Here is a 20,983-nt window from a genome sequence, read left to right as displayed (position 1 = left end):
TGGTTCCTCCATGGAGTGATGAGCTCATATGCTTAATCTATCCAAAAGGTAGCGCTTGTACGAGGCAAGAGAATTGCGCTCTGGAAGCTCTCACCATGAACAAAAGAATTGGGAAATTTTCTTCGCTTGTGGACACCCAAGAAATGAGAAAGCAGCCGTCGATGCTTCAGCGAGGGTGCGCCAAACGATAACCTCGGTGCACCGCTAGCAGTGCGGATGGGCTATTTACGCATATCATTGATCAGTCGGGTGTGCCTGTTAGGTCTAGGATTTATAGTCTATTGCGGTTTCTAGATCAATCAGGAATCAGTTATTTCCAACCCCATGATTTTATCTCTCAGTGAAAGGCTACCGAACGCGCGGTCGACAAATTCACCTACGTAGGGCATGCCTCAACTCGTCCCCCATTTGGCAAGGCTCGTTTGTCTGCGGAATCAGCTTTTGCATCCGGCATCAAACTAATTGTGACCAAAGCCCACCCCCTTAATTAGTTACTCTTAGGGTTTACGCTACCACGCTGAGCGACGGGCTATTGTTGAGCGTGGCGTTGCACACAAGCATCCGTTCGCCGATGATGTAGCTTTCAAGATAAAGCCCCTCACTACCATCGCTTTGATAAATGTCGCAGTAATCTCTTGGTATTCGTCTCAGCCCGAATACCTACGCAAAGGGATTGAGAGTGATGTGAGAGACTCACGGTTGTGAGAGACTCCGGCCTGGTCGCCGCGGTCTGAATGGAGTCATGAACAGGAAGTCAGCTGACGATGTCCTCCTCTGATTGGACAATGCTCCGTCAGCGGGTCCATTTCAAGCGGAAACCCGGGTTCCTAATTACTCACAGTCCCCGTCTCACGTTTCTCATGCACCGAGACACCGCAACACCAAGTGGCAATGTCGAAATGAACAGCTGAGAAGATGAACCATGTTGGGCTGTCACCTCCTCGGCGACCAAACGGCCGCCCACAGGCCTGCGATCCATGCCGAGCACGCAAGGTCGCCTGTGATCACCGACAGCCCGTGTGCAACCGATGTCGGAAGAGAGGCCAGGATGGGGAGTGCGTCTACTCGGCGTCAGCTCTACGGTCAAAGACGCTGAGGCAAGCGTTAAATCAACAATCTACAGATGTGCCGGCTTCTGGTGAAGCTGCGAGACCAGCCGAACCCACCAGGCCAATACTGATATCCAGTCCGCCCTCTGGTCCAGGCTATCTCGGCTTCACCAGCCATTCCACGGTCTTCGAGGAGACAAGACATAGTCTATCTCTGCTACACGGACCCGATACGGAACAGGACTCTGCCAAAGACCCGAGAGGAATGGCCCGGGAGGGTATTCGTTTTCGAGACTTGCCGTCACCAATCCGCCAAGCATGCCTTTTTGTCCTTGAACACCTCCCCGGCCAACCAAATGAGAAAATGATATTTCGTGACAACCCGTGCGAGGATAAAGGATGGTCGCACATTGCTGTAGCCAAAATCGTCTATTCCCTCCAACAAACCTTTTGCGCTCAACGCGATGTGGGCGAGTCAGAGCTGGAACGAATTGCGGAGCAAATCTGTCAAAACACCGTTCGACCTTTTCGAGACATCCATACTAGTCCATGGGAATGGCTCGAGCAGTTCTGCGGTTCCAACCTGAGGTGGGAATCGCTAGGTCTGCTATGGGCGTATCTAGAGCGCATCTCAGACGCTCTCGACTCACTCCGAACTGGCCACCTTGCTTGGATGGCCGGCAAAAAGTCCACCGAGACGGCGTTGGCATGCCTTGGGTACTGCATCGACCTCGCGCGCTATTTCAACGAGGGCAATGACTTGCTCCTTGACCTTTGTCGTCGGAAGGCCACGCTCGAGTCCATCATTGTTGGCGATGCTAGTAAGTTTGATGTTTTCACACCAAGGCAGACTGCTCACAACTCTAGGTCTCTCCTGTTGGAACTCCCATGGCATGACAGTCTCCATGTTGACATTTTTGGGCATGCATGTCCAACAGCCCGTTAGACCATATAAGCCGTCGCTGTGCTCTGAGAACAAGCGCCGTCTCTTTGCACAAATATTCAACAGCGACAAGTTCACCGTGTCATTTACCGGTCGTCCGCCTTTAATAACTCGTCGTTATTGCACAACGCCTCTCCCACTTGACATTCGAGACGAGGACCTAACGGCTGACGAATCGACCTTGATGAGCGCTGTCAATTCCTTGGATGAGCGGGGTTGGAATACAAAGGGCGAGTTGTATCCTGCTACCCTCGTCAGAGCCAGGTATATGATTGCCATCATTTTGGATGAGCTGGTCGAAATTGCCCTGGACCATACGACGACAGTAACTCTTGATAAGCTTCAGTATGTTTTACACTGGCGCGTCATTAATCAAGGCTAATCAGTAGTAAATAGGGACCTGAAAGCACGTCAATTAAATACCATGGCCGAATTCCCCGCCAGCTTAGTTTACGATGCTGGAAACCTCTTTGACCCAAGCCTGGATATCGAGGTGCTCTATACAAGAATTTTGGTCCACCTGGGACATTTACAAAACCTCTTTTTCGTAGAGAGACTACTCCTTCGCAATGGTGCAGCAGACGAAGGCAACTTGCTGCTTACAAGTTTTGACATGGTTATCCTGACACTTGTCTTTTGGACGCACAAAGATCAATTCGCCACTATGCGGCGTAATTTCGAGTGGCTAGTGAGTAAATCTACCATGCTTGGAATTTCCTACTAATCACACTGCCAGGTGATGGCGTTCGGAGCCCCCGCTGGTGGGATCCTCTGCCTCGAGCTCCTGAGACCATCCTTCCGTGGGACTCATCCGAAAGATCCGCGCCTGAGCCGCTCCGCCATTATCCAGCAGCTGAGTCTTCTAATCGGTTTTCTTGACTGGGTCCGCCCGCCTGCGCCAAACGCAGACCTCTGCGCGGATTGTAAGACCATTATCCAGGGCGTGCTGGATCATCATCTCAACGCTGGCACAGACAACGGGGGCGCTCTTCAATCGCTAGATTGGGATTTTGCAAATGCTCCAGGGTTTAATTTTGATCTGCTAGATACCTTTGACTGGCTCCGTGCAGATTGGCAGTAGGGTTCCCATATGGCAAACATATCTAACTCCGATGTCGCTGTCTCGGCTCATGCAGATAGATAAAGAAACAGAAAGTGTACTTCTATTTTTCATGCAGGGCGTGAGAAAGCCGCGTGGCGGCACAGAACTTGTGGAACCCCGCTTTACGCAGTACATTGTCTCAGCAAATAATTACTTCTTTTCAGCTCGGCTGGCATATAAATACACCGCCTCTCTCATGCCCTCGCAAACTCAAACTCTCTTTTTTGGTTTTATTTCCACCAGAAGTCTTGGAACAGCCTACTCCGTCTCAGGTACTTAGTCATCACCCAGAATGCGAATTGCTTCACTAACAGATCAACGCTTGTAGCTCGCGACTTCCATCAGCATTCATCAGCATTCGTCAGATATCCACCAGATATCCATCAAAATGGCTCTCGCATGCAACGTCTGCAAAAAGACGTCGCTCCAAGCAAACATCAAACGGTGCGCGAAATGCTCTTCAACCCCGTACTGCTCCCGAGAATGCCAAAAGGCCGACTGGAAGGAGCACAAGAAGATATGCGGCAAGACGACCACGCCAGGAGCTCGTCCGGCTGCATCCGGGACGGGCACATCTTCTCGTTCGACAGTAGCTTTCTCCCCGCCCAAAGGTCTTGAGCGGGGCATCTCTTGTCCCTTTACGCAACTTGACCGCAAGACTTGGCTTCACAACCGCCCGGAGACGGACGTGTACAGGCTACTCATCGACTCCTACCGACTTCGCGTCGAAGACGACTACAACATAGACGGCGAGGTCGATGACGACAGTCTCTACAGCGGAGCTGACAGTGGGATCGTGGGCTTCAAGCGGTACTTGGGTGTCGTCCAATCTAAGCCTGGACTGCTTCCAACATGGTGGACCCCAGAAAAGAGTCTGGCATGCGAGCAGCTTGGCATGGACCAGTCGCAATGGAGCGATCTCCACAATGCGGTCACAAAGAGCGACATCATAGAGCAGTATGGAGACTCGCAATTCCCCATGCAGCTCCGGATGTTCGCAGAGCTAATCCGAGGTCGAGCTCCGGGAGGAGCAGACGGAGCCAGCATGAGGCAAATGCTGGTGGCCATGGAACAGAGGAATCTGCCCCCCGGTACAATGGTGACAAGCATTGATAACACCACAGGCGACGTGACAGAACACTTGCCGTAAGGTAAGCCTGCGTGTGTGCCGGTGCTTTCGTCGGTGCTTTAGCAAACTGTAGAGGAGAAAATGCTAGGGCACACGGAGCAGAAGCAACGCGGGCGTTAGGAACGGAACAGAACCGGGTTTTCATGAGTCTCTTGTCGCAATTTAAGAAATTCCGCCGCAATAATCCATCTCTGCCCTGGCACATCCAGATCCGGATGCAAGCATGCTAATGGCCAACTCCTGCTCTGTCGTGATACCCTGCGCAGTCAAGAGTCTCACCCACTTCGCGCTGCCAGAAGTTTGATCTACGGTGGTTTGCAGCACACTTGCACCATCCTTGAACACTTTATGGGTGAAAGAAGGGTCAGAATCGCTCCTTGCCATGACTCAAACACAAATTTCGCACGTGCCAGAAGCGGGTGCAGTGTCGAGTTTCCACGATGCCGTCGCTCCAGCCATGCTCCAGCTGTTCGTGTGGTCAGACCCACGGTGTAGCTTGTGAGTGACTACGTATACCAAGACGGCCCGGTCTCTGTATAGCCATTGTTTGGCGGCATGGAGCAGTTCCTTGTGCGTGAGCAAAGCACAATGTTGCAGATGTGAGGTACCACATTCACCCAGCATGGCAATCACCACTGACTCCAACCAGGATGACTTACAATGTTCTTTTGATAGTATCTAACGCATGAAGATTCTATCTAACGGGAGTTTGGTGCCGCCCGGTGTAACAGCGTACGCAAGCGATATTAGCTAGATATTCATGTAGTCGTGAGTCTACTTGGATGGCAGGAAGGACAAGACAGCCGACTGTGCTCCATCAATTATAATCAATTTAATTTCACTAGCTTTTAAATAGCACATCAGCTAAAATTTCAATCTATCACAGTAAAATATTAACTTTCAAGTCAACTAAATATATAATCTGTATTATTAATTCTATTACTATGGTTTTTTTTACTATTAAGCTTCCAGTTCTCTCTCTGGGTATATCTACTAGAGCCCCCTAACCTCTTAATATTCCTGTGTTTGTAATATCAGTATTGTCCTTTGTTAAAGGCCCAGTGCTTGTTATCTCATCCAAAATAGGTGTGCTAAGATCGACCCTCAATCTAGTTCTGGCAGGATAACACAAGACGTCGTGAGTGCCAATACTACCATTTGAGGCAGGCGAGTAAGCTAGTGGAGGCGTCGTCATATCCGTAGTTAAAGAGTTACTCGCCCTCTGCCGTTTCCTCCCTCTTGGACTCTCTCTGTCCAGTACGAGCTCAAGGTGTTCCGCATACCAGTCATCATCTGACGCCTCCTTCGCAGACTTTTCCTCGTATTCGTCAAATTCGCACTCGTCTTTTGGACTCGAGGCCTCTCGCTTCCGCGGACTAGCACTCCTACTGCCACCGCCTCCGTAAAGAGCCATCAATGATGCGTCTTCGAGCAACTCAATCTTGGCTTTCGGGAGTCCCTTACCGCCACCATCATCGGACCCCGTCTTAGCCCGGCTGTACATTGCAATTCGACGGTCGACGCCGCCGACGATGAAAGGTTTGACGAGGTGTATGATGGCCCATGCAAACCTTGCAAAAAGGTACTCCGGGCTTACCATTTCAGACAAGTATACCGTCCTGTTCTGGTATGACGTAACAAAATCGGTGTGACGAGGATCAAGTATGTGTACAACGAATTCTTTCACTTGATGTTCGTATGGCTTGGGGACAAACGCAAAGACTCGGCGATCGAAACAGATACGGACATCAGACCGCAACGTAACGATATTGCTTAGGTCATCAATGTCATATCGTCCACTACCATATCGGTGCATCCCATTGATTAAGAACCACTCGGTTTCTTCCCTCGGTATGATATGCGCTTCAGTCAAGGCGTACGATGTGTTGGTAACAGGGCGCCGGTTCGAGGTCGATTTAGATTCTGTCGTTTGTAAGGGCCAGAATGGTGGTAGTCGATCGTGGGGGAACTGCCAGTCCCGAAAACTGGGAACAACGGGATACTCGTCTATGCCGTCATTAGTATTAGAGATTGGGGAATATGGTAGCGCACGCTTACCATCTCCTTGAACAAAAAAACAATATTCACTCCGCGTTAGGACCGAATCAGGGTCAGTGTCGGCGCAGCGAGTCCCCTTGTCGTCGCTCGCCAGATACCCGGTGGCAAAGGCATTGTTAGCGACGATTTGACATGCTAGGAGGGCGACCTGAGCATCAATGCCAAGTAGGTCGGGTTGCGACGGGCTCTGGTCGACACGAGGCAGGCCAAATAGAATGTTGACTGGGCTTGGATAGCCTGGACGGTAGAAGAGGATGTTATCGCTGCGCAACGGACGAGACCTGGGCGCGGAAATGGCAGTAAGTCGGACCATCGGCGAAGTAGTTGTAGTTGCGAGTGATGTTCTGGCGTCTTCGGATCATCTTTGTCCTGATTGAACCTCGTATTCCGTGCATTGTCCCTACCCTAGACCCAGGAAGACCCAGTAGCTGTCGCACAAGGCAGAGATTCGGCAAGGGAAGCCGGCGACATACGCTGTCTCATTTTTCCTTTTTCCGAGCTTTTCCATGCCCAAGGGAGGTCTAGCAAGATGCCAATGACTATACTTTTAGTATTGACAATAATGCAACACCTCTTCAGTTAATGGAATGCAGCTTTTAATTTCTATAGCCACCATCCATTCCCTTGCCCTGATTTTTGAAATCTGCATGGGTTTTTTTTTGGCCTTCTGGCTTTTTGCGATATTCTATAGCTGTGTCATTGATTCATCGACCAACTCCAAAGCTGACTCCCACGCTTTCTTGGTGTCATGTTTGAGAGGAGAGCTGGCCATGAGCAACCAGCGCTCCTGGGGAATTTCGAGTTTGCCACCCGTGAAGTTATAATCCAGTGAGTTGACCCAGGAGATCCAAACCCTCCCGGCACGATTGAACGTTTCGATAATAGCGACTTAGGAGCTGTCACGTGCCTATCTAGCGAACCATGTGAGAGATAAGGGATAGCATCAAGTTAGCCTCTATCTAGGGAGCGTCGAGCTATAAATTAGAGAAGCAACCTGATAAGTCAGGGCGCCCCAGAGATCAAGTTATATCTATACCCGAGCTACCTTTAATTCCAAGTAGGGCTAATCTACCGATTTTCTCCTGCACTTTTCAGTCTTCTGTTTAGGCATCTGATAGAATACTATGTCTTTTATACTTGCTTCAGGCCGAAACCAGGACTCATAGTCAAAATCTCGGCGGCTGAACTCAGCAGTCTTTCCCTTGCTTGACGCCAACAAATATCTCACTGCATCATCTCGCTTGTGGCCTTCTAACGCTACGCAGAGCGCTGTCCAGCCATCGTCATCTCGAGCCAAGGTGTCGTTACCCATCATATGTTCTAGGATCTTCCCTATCCTGAATTTCTGGCCTCGTCCTTCTGCATAGTCTAGTGCCTTCTGATTTCCATGTGTCTTGGCTACAAGGTTGGAATTGCTTTCCATAAGAAGCTACATTACAGCTGCATGGCGACCAGACTAGACGTCGGTCATGGCTTTCCTGTTGGGGCTTAGATTATCAGAACTTACTAACTTTCCGTTCCACTCAGCCTCTTCGTCAGTATCCGTCTTGCTGGCTACATGTGACACCGTTCTGCTTTCATTATCTTCCCCGCCAATTGAAGTGGTTGCCAAGTACGAAGCTTGCTGTCCATCGTCATCATCTGGGTTGTCGTCTGCCTCCTTCTCCAGAGTCGGGCAATTTTAGTATGGCCATTGAGGCTAGCTGCATGTGAACAGTCCAACATCCATGCCCCAAATTCGGCATTGCGCTCCTGTAAAAGTATGCCTACGTCATGGCTATGGGTGGCTGAGGTTAGTATAATCGATCAAGCTCAAAGGCGACTGGGCATTTATTGTTGGTCGCCGTTCAAATGTATAACCCTAATCCTCTCACAATTCCGTGCTTCCATTCTCAGCTAGGCCCCTTAGCGCCGACGTGCCGAGTGCCGTTCCCACTCGAGGTCATCTCATGATGCTTATTGCTCAGCTGAGCCATGACCTGGTGAGACGCCGGTACGCTATTGCTTCGCTAATCATAATTGGGGATAGCATTAGGCTGACCAGAACCAACATGGTGGATATTCCCCAGGCTTAATCCCCAGGAATTTCCGGAGTAGCCGGAGAAGTGTTGTGGGTCTTCGGCAGATCGGTGCCGAGTTGCCGTGAGTTTCACTCTAAGTTAGGCGCGAGATACCCAACAGTGCCACAAGAAGACATCCAATTTAAGACTGGCACGGCATTTTCCTTCGTCTTTTACGCGTTTAAGGGATAGAGGAGCAATATACCAAACGACGCATTGTACAATACGGAATACACGTATTCTAGGTACTCAGCCTTATGGTCTTACACAGAGTTCCCACTGCGTTAAGAAGATGACGTGAGACTTCAACCTCGCCCAGCTTCGCCTTGGTCTGTTTTTGCCATGGCTTTCTGAAGCTAGATCCAATACTGACACACCGACAGCCACCCACCTGATATATCTGCTGGTCTAGAACAATGGCTGTTCAGGGGTCCTCAGCCACATCATTTGCTGAAGCAGTGTAGAAAAGCCAACCAAGAGGAGTAGAGTCATGAATACATGTACAAACATGAAGCTATTGAATCATGGACCTATTGGCTTCTCGCCGTTGCCAATAGCGTGACGAGTATCTGACTATGCTTAGTCTGACAGGGTGCTCGGCAAGTGACGCCGCACCGTTGGCCCTGGCCGGAGTATTGTCTAGCTCGTGAAGTAGACTGGAAATATTGATGACCGCGCGCGTTCCGCTCAGCTTCGACCCTGTGTTGGGCCTATGGCTGAGCCGCTATTGGCAACCAACTTCAGCTTCGGCATCGTGAGAGCCGTCTAGGACGTCGGAGACTACGGCGAATGGACCTGCCAAGTGTTAGTATATATATATATATGCCGTCTCGATCTATTAGTATCTCTTGGCACCCGATCCCTTGGCATCCGATCTCTTGGCACCCCATCACCTCCAAATTCCCCCCTGGCACGAAACATGCATTTCAACACCGCAGCCAGTCTCGCTCTGGCCCTCGCCAGTACTACTGCAGGCCTGTCGATCCCCAAGGCCCCCGCGTCCGGTGTATGCCCCAACAAGCAGTACTGGGACACGGGCAAGGGTTGCACCCCATTACCTCCCCCCAAGAGATGCTACTACAGCGGATACTACGACACTGTTAAGGGTTGCGTGTCTGGCAGTCCCCCTAACGGACCTCCTAAACCATTTTGCACCATTGTCAAGAGTCTTATATCCGCCGGCCATGAGACTGCCCAGGCCACGGCCTTTTGCTCTTCGTACCTTCACGTGCCCCTGTCGATGGCGACCTCAATAGTCACTTCTTACACTACGTATGGCAGTCTCTTTCCCTTGCGGCGGCGCCGCCTCTAACATTACCCAGGACTGTCACCATCCACTCTACCATTACGTCGGGGCAGTTCACAACCACAGACGCGACCGAGACTGTTACTGAGACCGACACCGCGACGGAGACGGACTCTGCAACCGTCACAGACTACACTACGACTGTGTCCACCATCTCTACCGTCTCGACTACGTATATTACCACGTGCGCATCTCCGACAGCCCCAGCGAAGCGTAGTGTTAAAAGCCCCTCGAAGCCCGGATGCTTTGGAAAGTACCAGGCTGGCCAAGCCCTCTCCTCGGCCTGCAAGTGTCTCTCCATCAAGCCATCCACAACCACAAAAAAGACTACCCTGAGAACGCCCACCACAACCGTGGTCTCCATCACAGTAAGTCACCAGCATCCTGTCTCTTTTTCGCTGGTTTGGAGGCTTTTCTAAATTGTCGCTCGCAGGTTCCCCATACGGACGACGTGACTGCCACTGCTACAGCAACTCTTGTTGAGACGGAGACGATTACCAATACCGAGACGGACGTTTCGACGGTGACGAATTATGAAACAATCTACACCTCCACTACTGCCGTGGTTGCTATCCCGACTTTCAAAGTGTACGCTATTGGCGGTGACAACAACGGCCACCCGTTCTACGACATTGGCGACGGCAGAGTCGGTGATGACGCTGAAAATGGCGTCACCGTCCTCGAATTTTCCATCAACTCTGATGGTACTCTGACGGCCGACAACGGATCCAAGAGCGGCAGCGAAGGCGAAACTGACCCCAACGCAGGCGGCACGGATTCGTACGTCATGTTTGGTTCTAGCGGCAACAACCTGGTAAACGTGGTCTGCAATGTGCTGTACAACGACGACGACACTTGCCCCTTGGCTTGCCAAGGGACCCGTGGAACTACCAATTACGACTGCGGTGTGTATTGGCGAATTGGTAGCAGTGCGGATGTGGGAAATTGTTTCCAGTTCACTCCTTACGTTGTCGGTAGTCAGTAGGGGGACTTGCATCGGTGGACGCGGGTACTTATGATGAGCAATAGAAGTTACGATCTAATGTACCCTGGAATTAGCAGCTGAATGCCACTTAATTCAAGACGACAGAACAAGACTTGGTTATGTTTGTGATTCAAGCTCTCGGAACATCCATTCAACTTGAACCTCATCAGGTATCATATGGAAAAGGGACAATGGAATACTATGGCCGACCACCCTTTCGCTAACTAAATTGAGGCTAACTCCACTAAAAACCCGGGTTTACAACCCCTCTATATCACTTATTCCTCCTTTGCGAAGGGGTTATTAAGTGGGAAAAAGGTTGTTAATTGAAAAAAAAAAACACTGAGAATATGTAAGCCTGGACTTCAATTAGTATACGTCCCAATATATCCGTCATTCCATTAAGTTCATAGGCCCAGGTAGATAAATAATATACACTGCTACACAGAATACTGATATAAAATATTATAAACGAATGACATACTCCCCCATATAAGTTACTGAGCATTGATGTATCTTTATTTTCCCAATCATCGACTTTTTCCTACTCAGGGCCCTAAGCTTCCAGCAGCTACAGCAGCTACAGCGCCCTAAGCTTCTAGCAGCTGGAAGCTTGAGGCGCTGTAGCTTGCTCAGACATGGTTACTTAATTTATATGAACAGACCTTGGTTGCACCCCCGGCGGTGCAGGTACTGCTTGCCCCTCTTGTATGAGGAACCTGCCCAAGGGGGGGTGCTTTTGAGGCCCTCTTAGTACTTCGAGTCTACCAAAATAAGCACCCATCCGGTTCGCCTAATTGAAGTGACGGCGGAAGAGTTCAATTCAATTCTGTCTATCGCTACAATTCGGTAAGACCCGTCACAAGACGCGGGGTAAGCTTTGTCGACGGAACTCCCGGCCATGGAGAGTCGCGTTATTGGAGAGTTCCGTGTAAAGTTTTCAGCTGTGGTGCATCGGGTCACATCCCACCAACAGAAGTATTTGTGCCTGCATCGGCTGACCATCCCACGGCGACGCCATCCCGGCGAGCTCACTTTATTGCGGCGGTTCCGTTGCCATGGGATTGGCCGTCTTCAGTCTCACTGCGAACCGGCTATGCGGGTGATGTAGTACGACAGGCAAGATATTTATTGGGGACGAGCTTGGGGCGCTATGCGATTCAGTGAGAATTAAAGTATTTGCGCTTGGGCCACGCATCGGTGTCTGTTAGCTTGGCAGAGCGTGCTCAAGACATGGGGAAAACCTCATTGACCAAACCCAATCAATTGGTAATGGATGTCGTTGAAAAATTGAACTTGGGTTGTACTGGCCTGGATGCAATGGCATGCTCTTCCAAGGATAATTCATTGCAATCTCAACAAGGCGGAAAAACTGCCATTGTCGGGGACCAACAGGGCTGACTCAGGCTTGGCGACGTGTGAAACAGTCTCTCCGTCATTAAACTTGGTCGGGGGAGTGATTATTTATGCCATGGGCCAAGCATCAACCCCAGTTCTGATCCAGTTCTGGTTTGCCGGCTGAATCCCTCGGCGATCCACATGCTATTTGCGATTTGCCCTGGCCAGAATGAGAGTGTTTTACCCGTCGTGCATTCACCGCCACACAGGGCTGTCTTGGCATGCAGGCGTCTCCCCTCGGGGTCCAGACCAGGATCCAGATCCACTGCTCCCGTTTAGACATTGAGGAGCGGGTAAGCTTACTTCAAGGTGCGTACGTACGGGGCCGGGGATCCAGACGAATTGAACCCTGAAACCTGGTGGCCGAAGGGAGGGTGGTAGCGACTTGCAGTCGGCGATCATTTCCTCCCCCCACAGCCCCTCGTATCTCATCTCAACCGCGACGTGGTGCTGGGACGACCCGCCAGGGGCTTCGATTCGCTCGCTCGGTCTTGGAATCCGCAGCGGCTGTCCGCAGTTCCCGGCCGCAGCAAGGTGGTGTCCGTCAGCGCGGCGGTGCTGACTGCAGACGGCTTCGCTCCACCCGTGTCACACTCGGCGGGAGCCTTTTCCCTGTCGGCCCCAAGCCCGAAGCGATTGGACGCGCCATGGGCGAGGGTTCAGCTGTGGCGGCCTGGCACTTGGCCCCATCGCCGCTGGTGCTAGGGCTGAGGCACTTGAGATGGGCCTGGAACGCGCCTTCACCCTCGGCGTCTGCACCCTAATATAGCCCGGTGGCAGAGCTACGAGAGCTAAACCAGAGCAGGCCCAGCCTTATTATTGAGTCTAAGTTCGAATTGTGTGTTATAACCCACCATGTCCCGCGTCTGCTGCGCTCGGCCAGCCGTTGATTGCTTCTTGGACGTCCAACTGCCGCCGCTACGGTCCGAGTGACCGGCCCCGAACGCTTGTCGATCGCCGCCCGCCCCGTGCTTCGCCATGGAGCCTTACACGCACCAAGCCGACTGGCGACCGAGCAGAGATGCCTCTGGAAACCCGCTGCTACCGGATCATTCGCAGCCTGTCTCGCCCGAGACGACGTATAGGGGATACACGAGGCATTCGCCGCAACCGACACAACACGGGTTTTCCGGCCTGTCACCGCAACCTTTGCAGTACGAATTCTCAAGGAATTCGCCCGAGCAATCACATCAAGGATCGAGGAGGAATTCACCGCAGCCGACACACCAAGGATACGCAGCAATTTCACCCGAGACGCCGCAACACGCATTCCCAGGACCAGCTTCACCAGGCTACTTCGGCCGCGTCCCCGTCCCCGCCGTCAGTCCCGCAAACGCTCCTCCTCCAGGCCACGCCCCGGAGCCCAACTTCGCCAGTCCCGCGCCGTGGGAGACGTACCCGCAAACAACATCCCCCAGGTTTCTCGCCGACCAGGGCCCTCAGGACAGCCAGGCCCACCTTCTGACGCAGGGCACGCGGGCCGAAGAAGTCGGACGCGATGCTCCCGCGCCGGAATACGTGCGCTCGACGAGGTGGCAGGATCGCAATGGCTTCTTCCGGTTCATCGCGTGGTGGCAGGGCTTCTGGTCCGAGGCCTGGAGCATGTGTTGTTTCTTGGTGGCGGGCATTCTCTTCGCCGCTGGCCATCACATCTTTTACAATGGTCTTGACGGAAAGGAAGCCGACAACCAGTCGCGGATGCTGCGATATGGCACTGCGCTGGCTTTCCTCGCCAAGGCGAACCTGGTGACTGCAGTTATTCTGGCATTCCGCCAACGCGTGTGGATGATGGTCCGGCGCAAGATCCTCAGCCTCGCAGCCGTCGACTCGCTGTTTGCGGCGGCGGAAGATCTTACGGCGCTGTTCAACTGGGAGGCCCTGCGCAGTGCGAAGCTGGCCATGTGCTTGGCCGTGTACATCTGGTGCACGCCTCTCATCGTCATTCTGACGTCCGAGACGCTCTCCGTGACGCCCCAGACGCAAACACTCCGGACGCACTGTCCCGCGATTCGCACGCTCAACTTTACACACGAAGAGGTCAACGACTGGCGCACGCCCATCTCCATCGAGGGCCTATACGGGCTGTCTGTTTCGCTCTGGAACACCACCACCGACGGGTCCGAGCCCGACCCTCTCAACCCGTATTCCTTCGACTACTGGACGGAAAGCAGCTCGCAGTTCAAGCAGGTCGCATGGCGGGCCGCCTATCTCCAGCAGGCCACTATGCGAAAGGACGCCCCCGAGCAAATATGCGGTGCTGGGTGGAATTGCTCGTTCGTCATTGAGTTTGTTGCCCCGGCATACAAGTGCGAGGAAGTCGCCTCGGGAACTGGCTCCAAGGTTCGGAAGCTCGGAAAGTCCACGGCACCATTTACGACGGATGCGATTATCCCCGTTGGCAACTACTCGTACCTCGCCGTCACGGGCCAGGGAGACTACGCCGCGCAGCAGATCGACACCGGGGACAGAGGAAACCCCAAGATGGAACCGCCGTACCCGGAGAACTTGGGCGCCTTCAGGACCGAACCCATCATCTGGATCGGATACGCCGACGTCGAGGACCTGTCGCAGCGCCAGCCGCAAAACCGGAGCGTCAAGGGCTGGGATACGGCGTACACGCCCAAGATCTTTGGGTGCGAACACTACGAGACCAAATACACGGTGCAGTTCAACTACACCAGCGGCATACAGTCCTACAAGGTCAAGAAGCGAGAGTATCTCAACAAGGTCATCGACACGAGATATATCCCGGGGCAGTTGGCAAACGACGGCACCATGGACAATGTCACGGCCGTGCCGTCGCTCAACTACGTCCGGCCCAAGGATGTGCAAAAGTACCGGCGCACAGCAGCGTACCATTCGCTGGGGAGGGTGATGCGAGACATCATCAACGGGACCATCGCGATGCCCAACTACGTGGCTGAGACGGACGCCATTGAGACGCGGCTGATCGAGATGCGCAACTACCTGCCGGTCCACAACTTCCTCAAGGAGATTGAGGAATTCTACGAGGAAATCATCTTTTCCCTGCTGTCGAACCCGCAATTCCTCGCCGTCTCGTGGGCGCAGGACCCCTCGCAGCCGTCGGGCGTGACGTCGTCGCCGGGTCCCAAGGAGAAGTACCCCTGCATCCGCTCGCGCACCGCCAACGCCTTCGTGTACCGCAAGGCCGAGCTGTGGGTCGTGTACGCGGTGGCGATGCTGATGGCGACGGCGGGCGTCGTGTCCGGGCTGATTGCGATCCAGGAGGAGGGCGGCGTGTTCCGCGACAACAAGTTCTCGTCCATCATTGCGGCGACGCGCGGGCAGAGCCTCAACAAGGTGCAATGGGGCGCCGACACGAAGCCCAAGCACGTCAAGGTCGGCTTCGGCATGGTGCCGTCGTACTCGGGCGAGAAGACGCCGGGCTTTGGGTTGGAAGGCGACGTGTCGCAGGATCGGGCGAGTATGGCGCGGTCGCCGGCGATTCAGATGATGGAATGGGGTGAAATGGCTACTAAGAAGGTCAAGACCGTGACGGGCTTTGAGAGAAGGTGATGGATATTTGGTTGGGTTGGGTTGGGTTGGAGTTGGCGGCGTTACGAGCAGCATATTCCTAGCGAGCGATGATTTATGAGTTTTTATATCCCAAGGCATTTGGAAAGGCATCAATACCAACAGCGTTCATTTTTACAAGTCTGTCTCGCCATCTGTGATGCACATAAACACGTGGAGTCGATGGCTGCAGCCTGGAGCACAGTGGACACAGCCAACGAACCAACGCGCGCGGCTATTCTTTGGCGGTCAACGTGTCCGCTACACCACCAAGATACCCAGATACTAAGAAACCGCACCCAATCCCGGCATCATGGTCGCCTCGTTCGCAGCGCACGACCTCTCCGCCGCGGCGCTGGGTGGCCCAATCCGCATCCAGGACGGCCACTTTGTCGATGTCCACGGCCGCGTGCTGTCGCTGCGCGGCCTGAATGTCTCGGGCGCGAGCAAGCTGCCGACCGAGCCCAACGGCCTGTCGCACCTCACCGACGGCTTCTACGAGCAGCACCGCACCGTCACCTTCGCCGGCCGGCCGTTTCCTCTGGACGAGGCGCCGCTGCACTTCCGCCGCCTGCAGACCTGGGGATTGCCCGTCGTGCGCCTGCTCGTCACCTGGGAGGCGCTGGGCCACGCCGGTCCCGACCCGGCTGCGGATCTGGACGTGGAGTACATCGCCTACCTCCGCGCTCTTGTCGAGATGATGCCGCAGTACGGCATCAAGTGCTTCGTGTGCGCGCACCAGGACGTCTGGAGCCGGTTCAGCGGAGGAAGCGGCGCTCCCGGGTGGACGTTTGAGGCGGCGGGATTGGATATCGAGGCCTTTACTGAAACGGGTGCGGCCTACGTCCACGGCCAGGATGAGGAACGGCGAGCGAATGGACTTGTCGACGAGAGAGAACCGAGTGGTCCTTTCCTGTGGCCGTCTGGCTACCAGAAACTCGCTGCGTCGACCATGGCCACTCTGTTCTGGGCTGGCGATGCCCTCGCCCCGCAGCTGAAATGCCGCCGCTCTCCAATTGGCGGCCAGGCCGGCTCCGAGCACGTCTCGATCCAAGAATACCTCCAGGACTCCTTCGTCGAGGCCTTCGGAAAGCTCGCCGACGAACTGGTCGACCTCGAAGCCTGCCTCGGATTCGAGCCTCTCAACGAGCCCCACCGCGGCCTGGTCAACCTGCACGACTTCCACGGCTGGAACTACGACACGGACCTGCACATCGGCCACTACCCTTCGTTCGCCCAGGCCCTGGCGCTCGGCAGCGGTTATGCGCAAGAGGTGAAGTTCTACGTCAAGTCGTGGCCGTTCCCGACCCGCGTCTCCCACAAGTCCGTTGTCGATCCCAAGGGCCGGTCCGCGTGGTTGTCTCTCCATGGCAAGTCGCCCGAGGCCCAGCACGGAATGGGACAGTGTGTTTGGCGTGCGCATGGCGTGTGGGAGTGGGACGAACAAAAGAAGGCGCCCGTCGTGCTGAACAAAGAGTATTTCGAGACGGATCATCGCCCAGGACGTGAAGGGAACAAGATTGAGTGGTATCGCGATTGCTATGCTCCCTTCCTCAAGAAATTCTCGGACCGTGTTTCGCGCAAGTCTTCTCGCCAGATGTCGTTCGTTGAGCCCATCCCAAACGAGTTCATGCCTCCCTGGCCTGCACAGCTTCCAGAGAACAAAGAGACGCCGAAACAGAAATATGCCGTCCAGACGGTCATCAACACTCCTCGTCCGGCCAACTTTGTCTACGCCCCCCATTTCTACGATCTGAACGTGCTGTTCAGCAAGCACCACGCGTTCATGAGTGTCAACGTGCAGGGCCTGTCACGAGGCATGTTTGTTCTCAAGGGTCTTTACTTTGGCGCACAGGCATTGCGGAGGAACTACAGAACGCAGATTGGAAATGTCGCCAACCACGGAAAGCTCTCGCTCGGCGAGGTGCCGACGGTTATCGGCGAGGTCGGCATTCCTTACGATATCAACGGCGGCGCTGCGTTCGCAACGGGGTGGTATGACAAGCAACGAGAACTGATGAACGCTTTAATTTCCGCCATGGAGGACAACTTTGTGGGGTTCACTCTGTGGAATTACAACCCCCACAACCGCTTTGAGTACGGCGATGGGTGGAACAAGGAGGACTTTTCAATCATCAACGGCGATGACATCGGGGAGCATAGCCTTGGCCGCCAAGACTACCGAAACCGGTCCCATGAAGACGATGAAATGTACCGCGGAGGACGAGTGCTGGATGTTGTTATCCGGCCGTATGCTGCCAAGATTGCTGGGAAGCCGATCCGTTCGGACTGGGACCACCGAACACTCCGGTACGAGTTTGAGTGGAGCAGTGAAGGCGGCAGTGAGAAACAGACGACAACAGACGATTTGTCCGCAGACAAGGCCCGTTTGACCGAGGTGTTCATGCCAAACTACCACTACGCCAACCACGAGATTCGCGTCAGCGTCAGCGATGGGGACTGGTCATACGACGCCGCGAAGCAGACATTGCTGGTGCGTCACGCTGCGCACAGTGGTGCGGCTCGTCACAGCCTGGTTGTCCAGATCCGCGACCAGAGCGAGCATCTGCTCAAGCGCGTGCTAGAGCGACGGCAGGCAGGCCCTCCGGATTTCCTCTTTGATCTGATTCCGCCCAGCTGGGAAGCGTGGTTTGACGAGATGGCTAATGGCCCAGAGGTATTCCTGTTCTGTCTTCCCCTGCTCACTATTCTGTTCGCTATCGCGATCCAGTTCCTGCTGTAGACGAGCGTGCAGTCGTGATTTTGCTTCATGTATTAGACTTAGACGCTCTTAGACAAGTCTCTAGAACATTGATGAGCGGTCAATGCTGATTTAGTCAACCCGTTACGAAACTTGCATAATCCCTTTCGCGTGAGCGCTTGTGTCCCTCTAGCTTATGCCTCCGGCGATGTTACCATCGCACGCTATGGATCGACTTTCGGTTCAATTACGTACTATCCGTCACTCATGAAGCAATGATTTGATTGTTTTAAACTTTTTGTATTATTATTTATGCTCTTAAATTGTGATTCATTATTCCGTCATGGCCGCTAAAGTTCAATTTTGTCTATTCCGCATCCAGAGGGCATCTGGGCGCCGTGTTGTTTACTTGGATTCCTCCACGCTTCTTCTCGTGGCTGTCGGGCATCGGCAACGCCCAGCCGCCCTCGCTTTCCGGGGTCGATAGCCACAGACGGAGCAGATGCCGGCGAGGGGTGGGCGGGTTGTGGTCGACATACGCCGTCCGCGCGTGGAGGAGATGCGCGTTGCTGACGAACTGGATGTCGCCGACCTCGAGGATCATGTGTAGGGCCAACTTCTGGCACGTCTCCTCCAAGACGGTCATGGCGTGCTTTTGGGCATCGCTCAACGGAGGCACGAGGCCCTTGTCGGAGAAGCGCGTCAGGGAGCGCACAAAGTAGGGATCCCACTTGCAGTAGACGCGGCCCTTGCCGCCGTTCTCCAGGTAGAAGACGGGCTGGCGCACCCACGGCTCCTCGCCGTCCGACACCTCGCCCTTGCGGTCAAAGTACCAGACGGGCTGGGTGAGCAGCTCGGCCACGTCGGGGTTCTCGCGCTGGAGATGGTTCCACACATTGTGGATGCTGACGATGTCGCTCTCGCCGCCCTCCAGCGCGCGGTGCACGCAGAGCAGCCCGACGATGTCGCCGTCGTCGGCGTGGAAGAACTGCCGCGCCGTGGTGCGGTAGATGCGCACCTTGTCGATCTGCGTCGCGTCGTCGCCCACGTCCTTGACGTGGCCGAGGACGTGGCCGAGGCCGTTCTGCGACACAAAGTACCCCAGATATGTGCCCAGGCCCATGTAGGCCACGGCGTTCTTGTGGGGTCCCCACGCCGTCGCGGGGAAGCGCTTGAAGAGGATGAAGCCCTTGCCGTCGATGAGATCTTCGCGGAGGGCGGCCAGCGACTTGCTCAGTATGGGGAGAGGGAAGTTGTGCTGTGGATGGAGTCAGTTGAGTGCCGCCTGCTGGGGATTGAATTGGCCTACCTTGGAGATGCCGGTAAGCGGAGTGCCACTGGCAATGAACCGGTCTGCGGTATCGCTCAATTCCTGGATCTCCTCATCCGTGAAAGGATGAGTCCATTTATCGGGCTGGTCGACATAGTCCTCCTGCTTCCACAGCGTCGGGCCCGAAATCTCCTGCGGGAACTCCGAGTACGGCCTTAGGCGGTCGTACAGCGGGGGATGCTGGCCAGAGGTTCGAATGCCGTCTGGGAAGATGGACCGGGGAGCCTCGGCATTCTTCACCTGGGGCAAAGGAGCGAGGGCGGGCTCGTCGATCAAAGCGCCGGGTGCCATTGTGTGATGTAGGACAATTGAGCCGCTGTTATGGAGGAGGGCGTGCAATTGAGGACTTGATGGTGCAATTGATTGATTTCATAGCATCTAATCTGGCACTTCCTTATATACCCAGATCCAACTCCCGACCTCGCCCGTCCTCAGCCCCGCATTCTCAGATTGCGTCTTCGCCGTCGTGGTTGATGATCGAATTGCGTGAGAGATTGCGTGCTCGACGCTCAAGATCACGGAGTGGCGCTCAACCTCGATGAAACCAACACTAGCGCCAACCCACAGCTCAATCGGGTCGCGTGGGATACGACACGCCAATGAGCTTCGCGGAGCAGATATGGCGTTATTCGATATCCAGGAACATTGCTCGGGCGGCTCTCGAGGATGACGATGACAAACGTAGAGACCTTGCGTAGTCCGCGATTGCGCGATTCGAGTGAGCCCATAAGCGCCAGCCTCCGAGACGGATCGGGCGTGAGTCAGCAATCATACTTTCAATCGTTCCGTCTGTCCGAGGCTTTTTTCCAGGGCTGCTCTGGCCTTTTATACAAAGTTGCCCAGGAGTGCCCCTCATTCAATTGTAAGATCTGGTGTATGTCTGGGGACCAAGGTGGGTTTGCCATATTCTGGCATACCTGGTGGGTTGATGACACATTTGCCCAAAGCACAGTTCTACTTGCTTCCAAAAGAACAAGGACGACGTAATCATACAAATATGACCAAATCTGCTGCTGCTGGTTGTTTATGTCGCTGTCGCGTATTCCTATTGTTGTGCGCAGTTGATATGGCATCTTGTCCACGGTAGCAGCTGTTTTAACCACGGTCCACTATTAATTGTGAACTTTATGCATAGTACCGGTGAATGAGCATACGTGTCTACAAGACGTAGATATTGATTTAGCTTCCTCTACGCAACGCAATAAATTGCCAAGACAGTCCAAACTCTCTTTACAGTGACGAAGCGCCTCTGCAACGGTCGTTATTTGTTCAAGTTATTCCCTACAATCCGAGTGATCTTGATATTTCGTAATTCAGTCCATTTGCCACATTATATCCTTGAGTCGGGACAAGGCTATTCACCGCAGGCAACGAGATTATTGTCTGTG

General features: G+C 53.9%; 8 protein-coding genes across 8 annotated transcripts; 6 read left to right on the top strand and 2 right to left on the bottom strand.

Moving 5' to 3' along the window:
• Positions 1 to 915: 915 nt before the first annotated feature.
• Positions 916 to 3,073, top strand: BGZ61DRAFT_481331 (uncharacterized protein; the record flags this gene model as incomplete). The annotated part of the gene is made up of 4 exons (XM_046249279.1): positions 916 to 1,870; positions 1,917 to 2,337; positions 2,389 to 2,680; positions 2,729 to 3,073. The coding sequence occupies 4 exons, from the start codon at positions 916 to 918 to the stop codon at positions 3,071 to 3,073; spliced, it is 2,013 nt and encodes a 670-aa protein (XP_046100724.1).
• A 224-nt stretch (positions 3,074 to 3,297) lies between these two features.
• Positions 3,298 to 4,401, top strand: BGZ61DRAFT_590841 (putative MYND domain protein). Its single transcript, XM_046256649.1, has 2 exons — positions 3,298 to 3,366; positions 3,423 to 4,401. The coding sequence occupies exon 2, from the start codon at positions 3,483 to 3,485 to the stop codon at positions 4,242 to 4,244; it is 762 nt and encodes a 253-aa protein (XP_046100723.1). The 5' UTR covers positions 3,298 to 3,366; positions 3,423 to 3,482; the 3' UTR covers positions 4,245 to 4,401.
• Positions 4,402 to 5,424: 1,023 nt separating this feature from the next.
• BGZ61DRAFT_310947 (uncharacterized protein) lies at positions 5,425 to 6,546 on the bottom strand (the record flags this gene model as incomplete). Its single annotated transcript, XM_046238807.1, has 2 exons — positions 5,425 to 6,230; positions 6,276 to 6,546. Coding segments are annotated over 2 exons (1,077 nt in total), but the record flags the coding sequence as incomplete, so codon positions are not given.
• Positions 6,547 to 9,260: 2,714 nt separating this feature from the next.
• On the top strand, positions 9,261 to 10,632 carry BGZ61DRAFT_481328 (uncharacterized protein; the record flags this gene model as incomplete). The annotated part of the gene is made up of 3 exons (XM_046249278.1): positions 9,261 to 9,613; positions 9,664 to 10,015; positions 10,081 to 10,632. The coding sequence occupies 3 exons, from the start codon at positions 9,261 to 9,263 to the stop codon at positions 10,630 to 10,632; spliced, it is 1,257 nt and encodes a 418-aa protein (XP_046100721.1).
• An 814-nt stretch (positions 10,633 to 11,446) lies between these two features.
• BGZ61DRAFT_456985 (uncharacterized protein) lies at positions 11,447 to 12,051 on the top strand (the record flags this gene model as incomplete). Its single annotated transcript, XM_046246589.1, has 1 exon — positions 11,447 to 12,051. A coding segment is annotated over exon 1 (205 nt), but the record flags the coding sequence as incomplete, so codon positions are not given.
• Positions 12,052 to 13,652: 1,601 nt separating this feature from the next.
• Positions 13,653 to 15,603, top strand: BGZ61DRAFT_456984 (uncharacterized protein). Its single transcript, XM_046246588.1, has one exon. The coding sequence runs from the start codon at positions 13,729 to 13,731 to the stop codon at positions 15,565 to 15,567; it is 1,839 nt and encodes a 612-aa protein (XP_046100719.1). The 5' UTR covers positions 13,653 to 13,728; the 3' UTR covers positions 15,568 to 15,603.
• Positions 15,604 to 16,134: 531 nt separating this feature from the next.
• BGZ61DRAFT_456982 (glycoside hydrolase superfamily) lies at positions 16,135 to 18,417 on the top strand. The gene has a single exon (XM_046246587.1). The coding sequence runs from the start codon at positions 16,262 to 16,264 to the stop codon at positions 18,305 to 18,307; it is 2,046 nt and encodes a 681-aa protein (XP_046100718.1). The 5' UTR covers positions 16,135 to 16,261; the 3' UTR covers positions 18,308 to 18,417.
• A 215-nt stretch (positions 18,418 to 18,632) lies between these two features.
• BGZ61DRAFT_359717 (uncharacterized protein) lies at positions 18,633 to 19,886 on the bottom strand (the record flags this gene model as incomplete). Its single annotated transcript, XM_046241102.1, has 2 exons — positions 18,633 to 19,523; positions 19,575 to 19,886. 2 exons carry the CDS (start codon positions 19,884 to 19,886, stop codon positions 18,633 to 18,635), a joined length of 1,203 nt encoding a protein of 400 aa, XP_046100717.1.
• Positions 19,887 to 20,983: the final 1,097 nt, after the last annotated feature.

Source organism: Ilyonectria robusta, assembly GCF_021365365.1.
Source record: "Ilyonectria robusta strain PMI_751 chromosome Unknown BGZ61scaffold_18, whole genome shotgun sequence".
Classification (NCBI taxonomy): Eukaryota; Fungi; Ascomycota; class Sordariomycetes; order Hypocreales; family Nectriaceae; genus Ilyonectria; species Ilyonectria robusta.
The sequence above is the reverse complement of the archived record's forward strand: the minus strand, read 5'-3'. Positions and strand labels throughout refer to the sequence as shown.

What these genes read in the sequence shown, in the direction of transcription:
- BGZ61DRAFT_590841 (XM_046256649.1), top strand. Translation starts at nt 3,483, where the DNA reads ATGGCTCTCGCATGCAACGTCTGCAAAAAGACGTCGCTCCAAGCAAAC.
- BGZ61DRAFT_456984 (XM_046246588.1), top strand. Translation starts at nt 13,729, where the DNA reads ATGCTGCGATATGGCACTGCGCTGGCTTTCCTCGCCAAGGCGAACCTG.
- BGZ61DRAFT_456982 (XM_046246587.1), top strand. Translation starts at nt 16,262, where the DNA reads ATGATGCCGCAGTACGGCATCAAGTGCTTCGTGTGCGCGCACCAGGAC.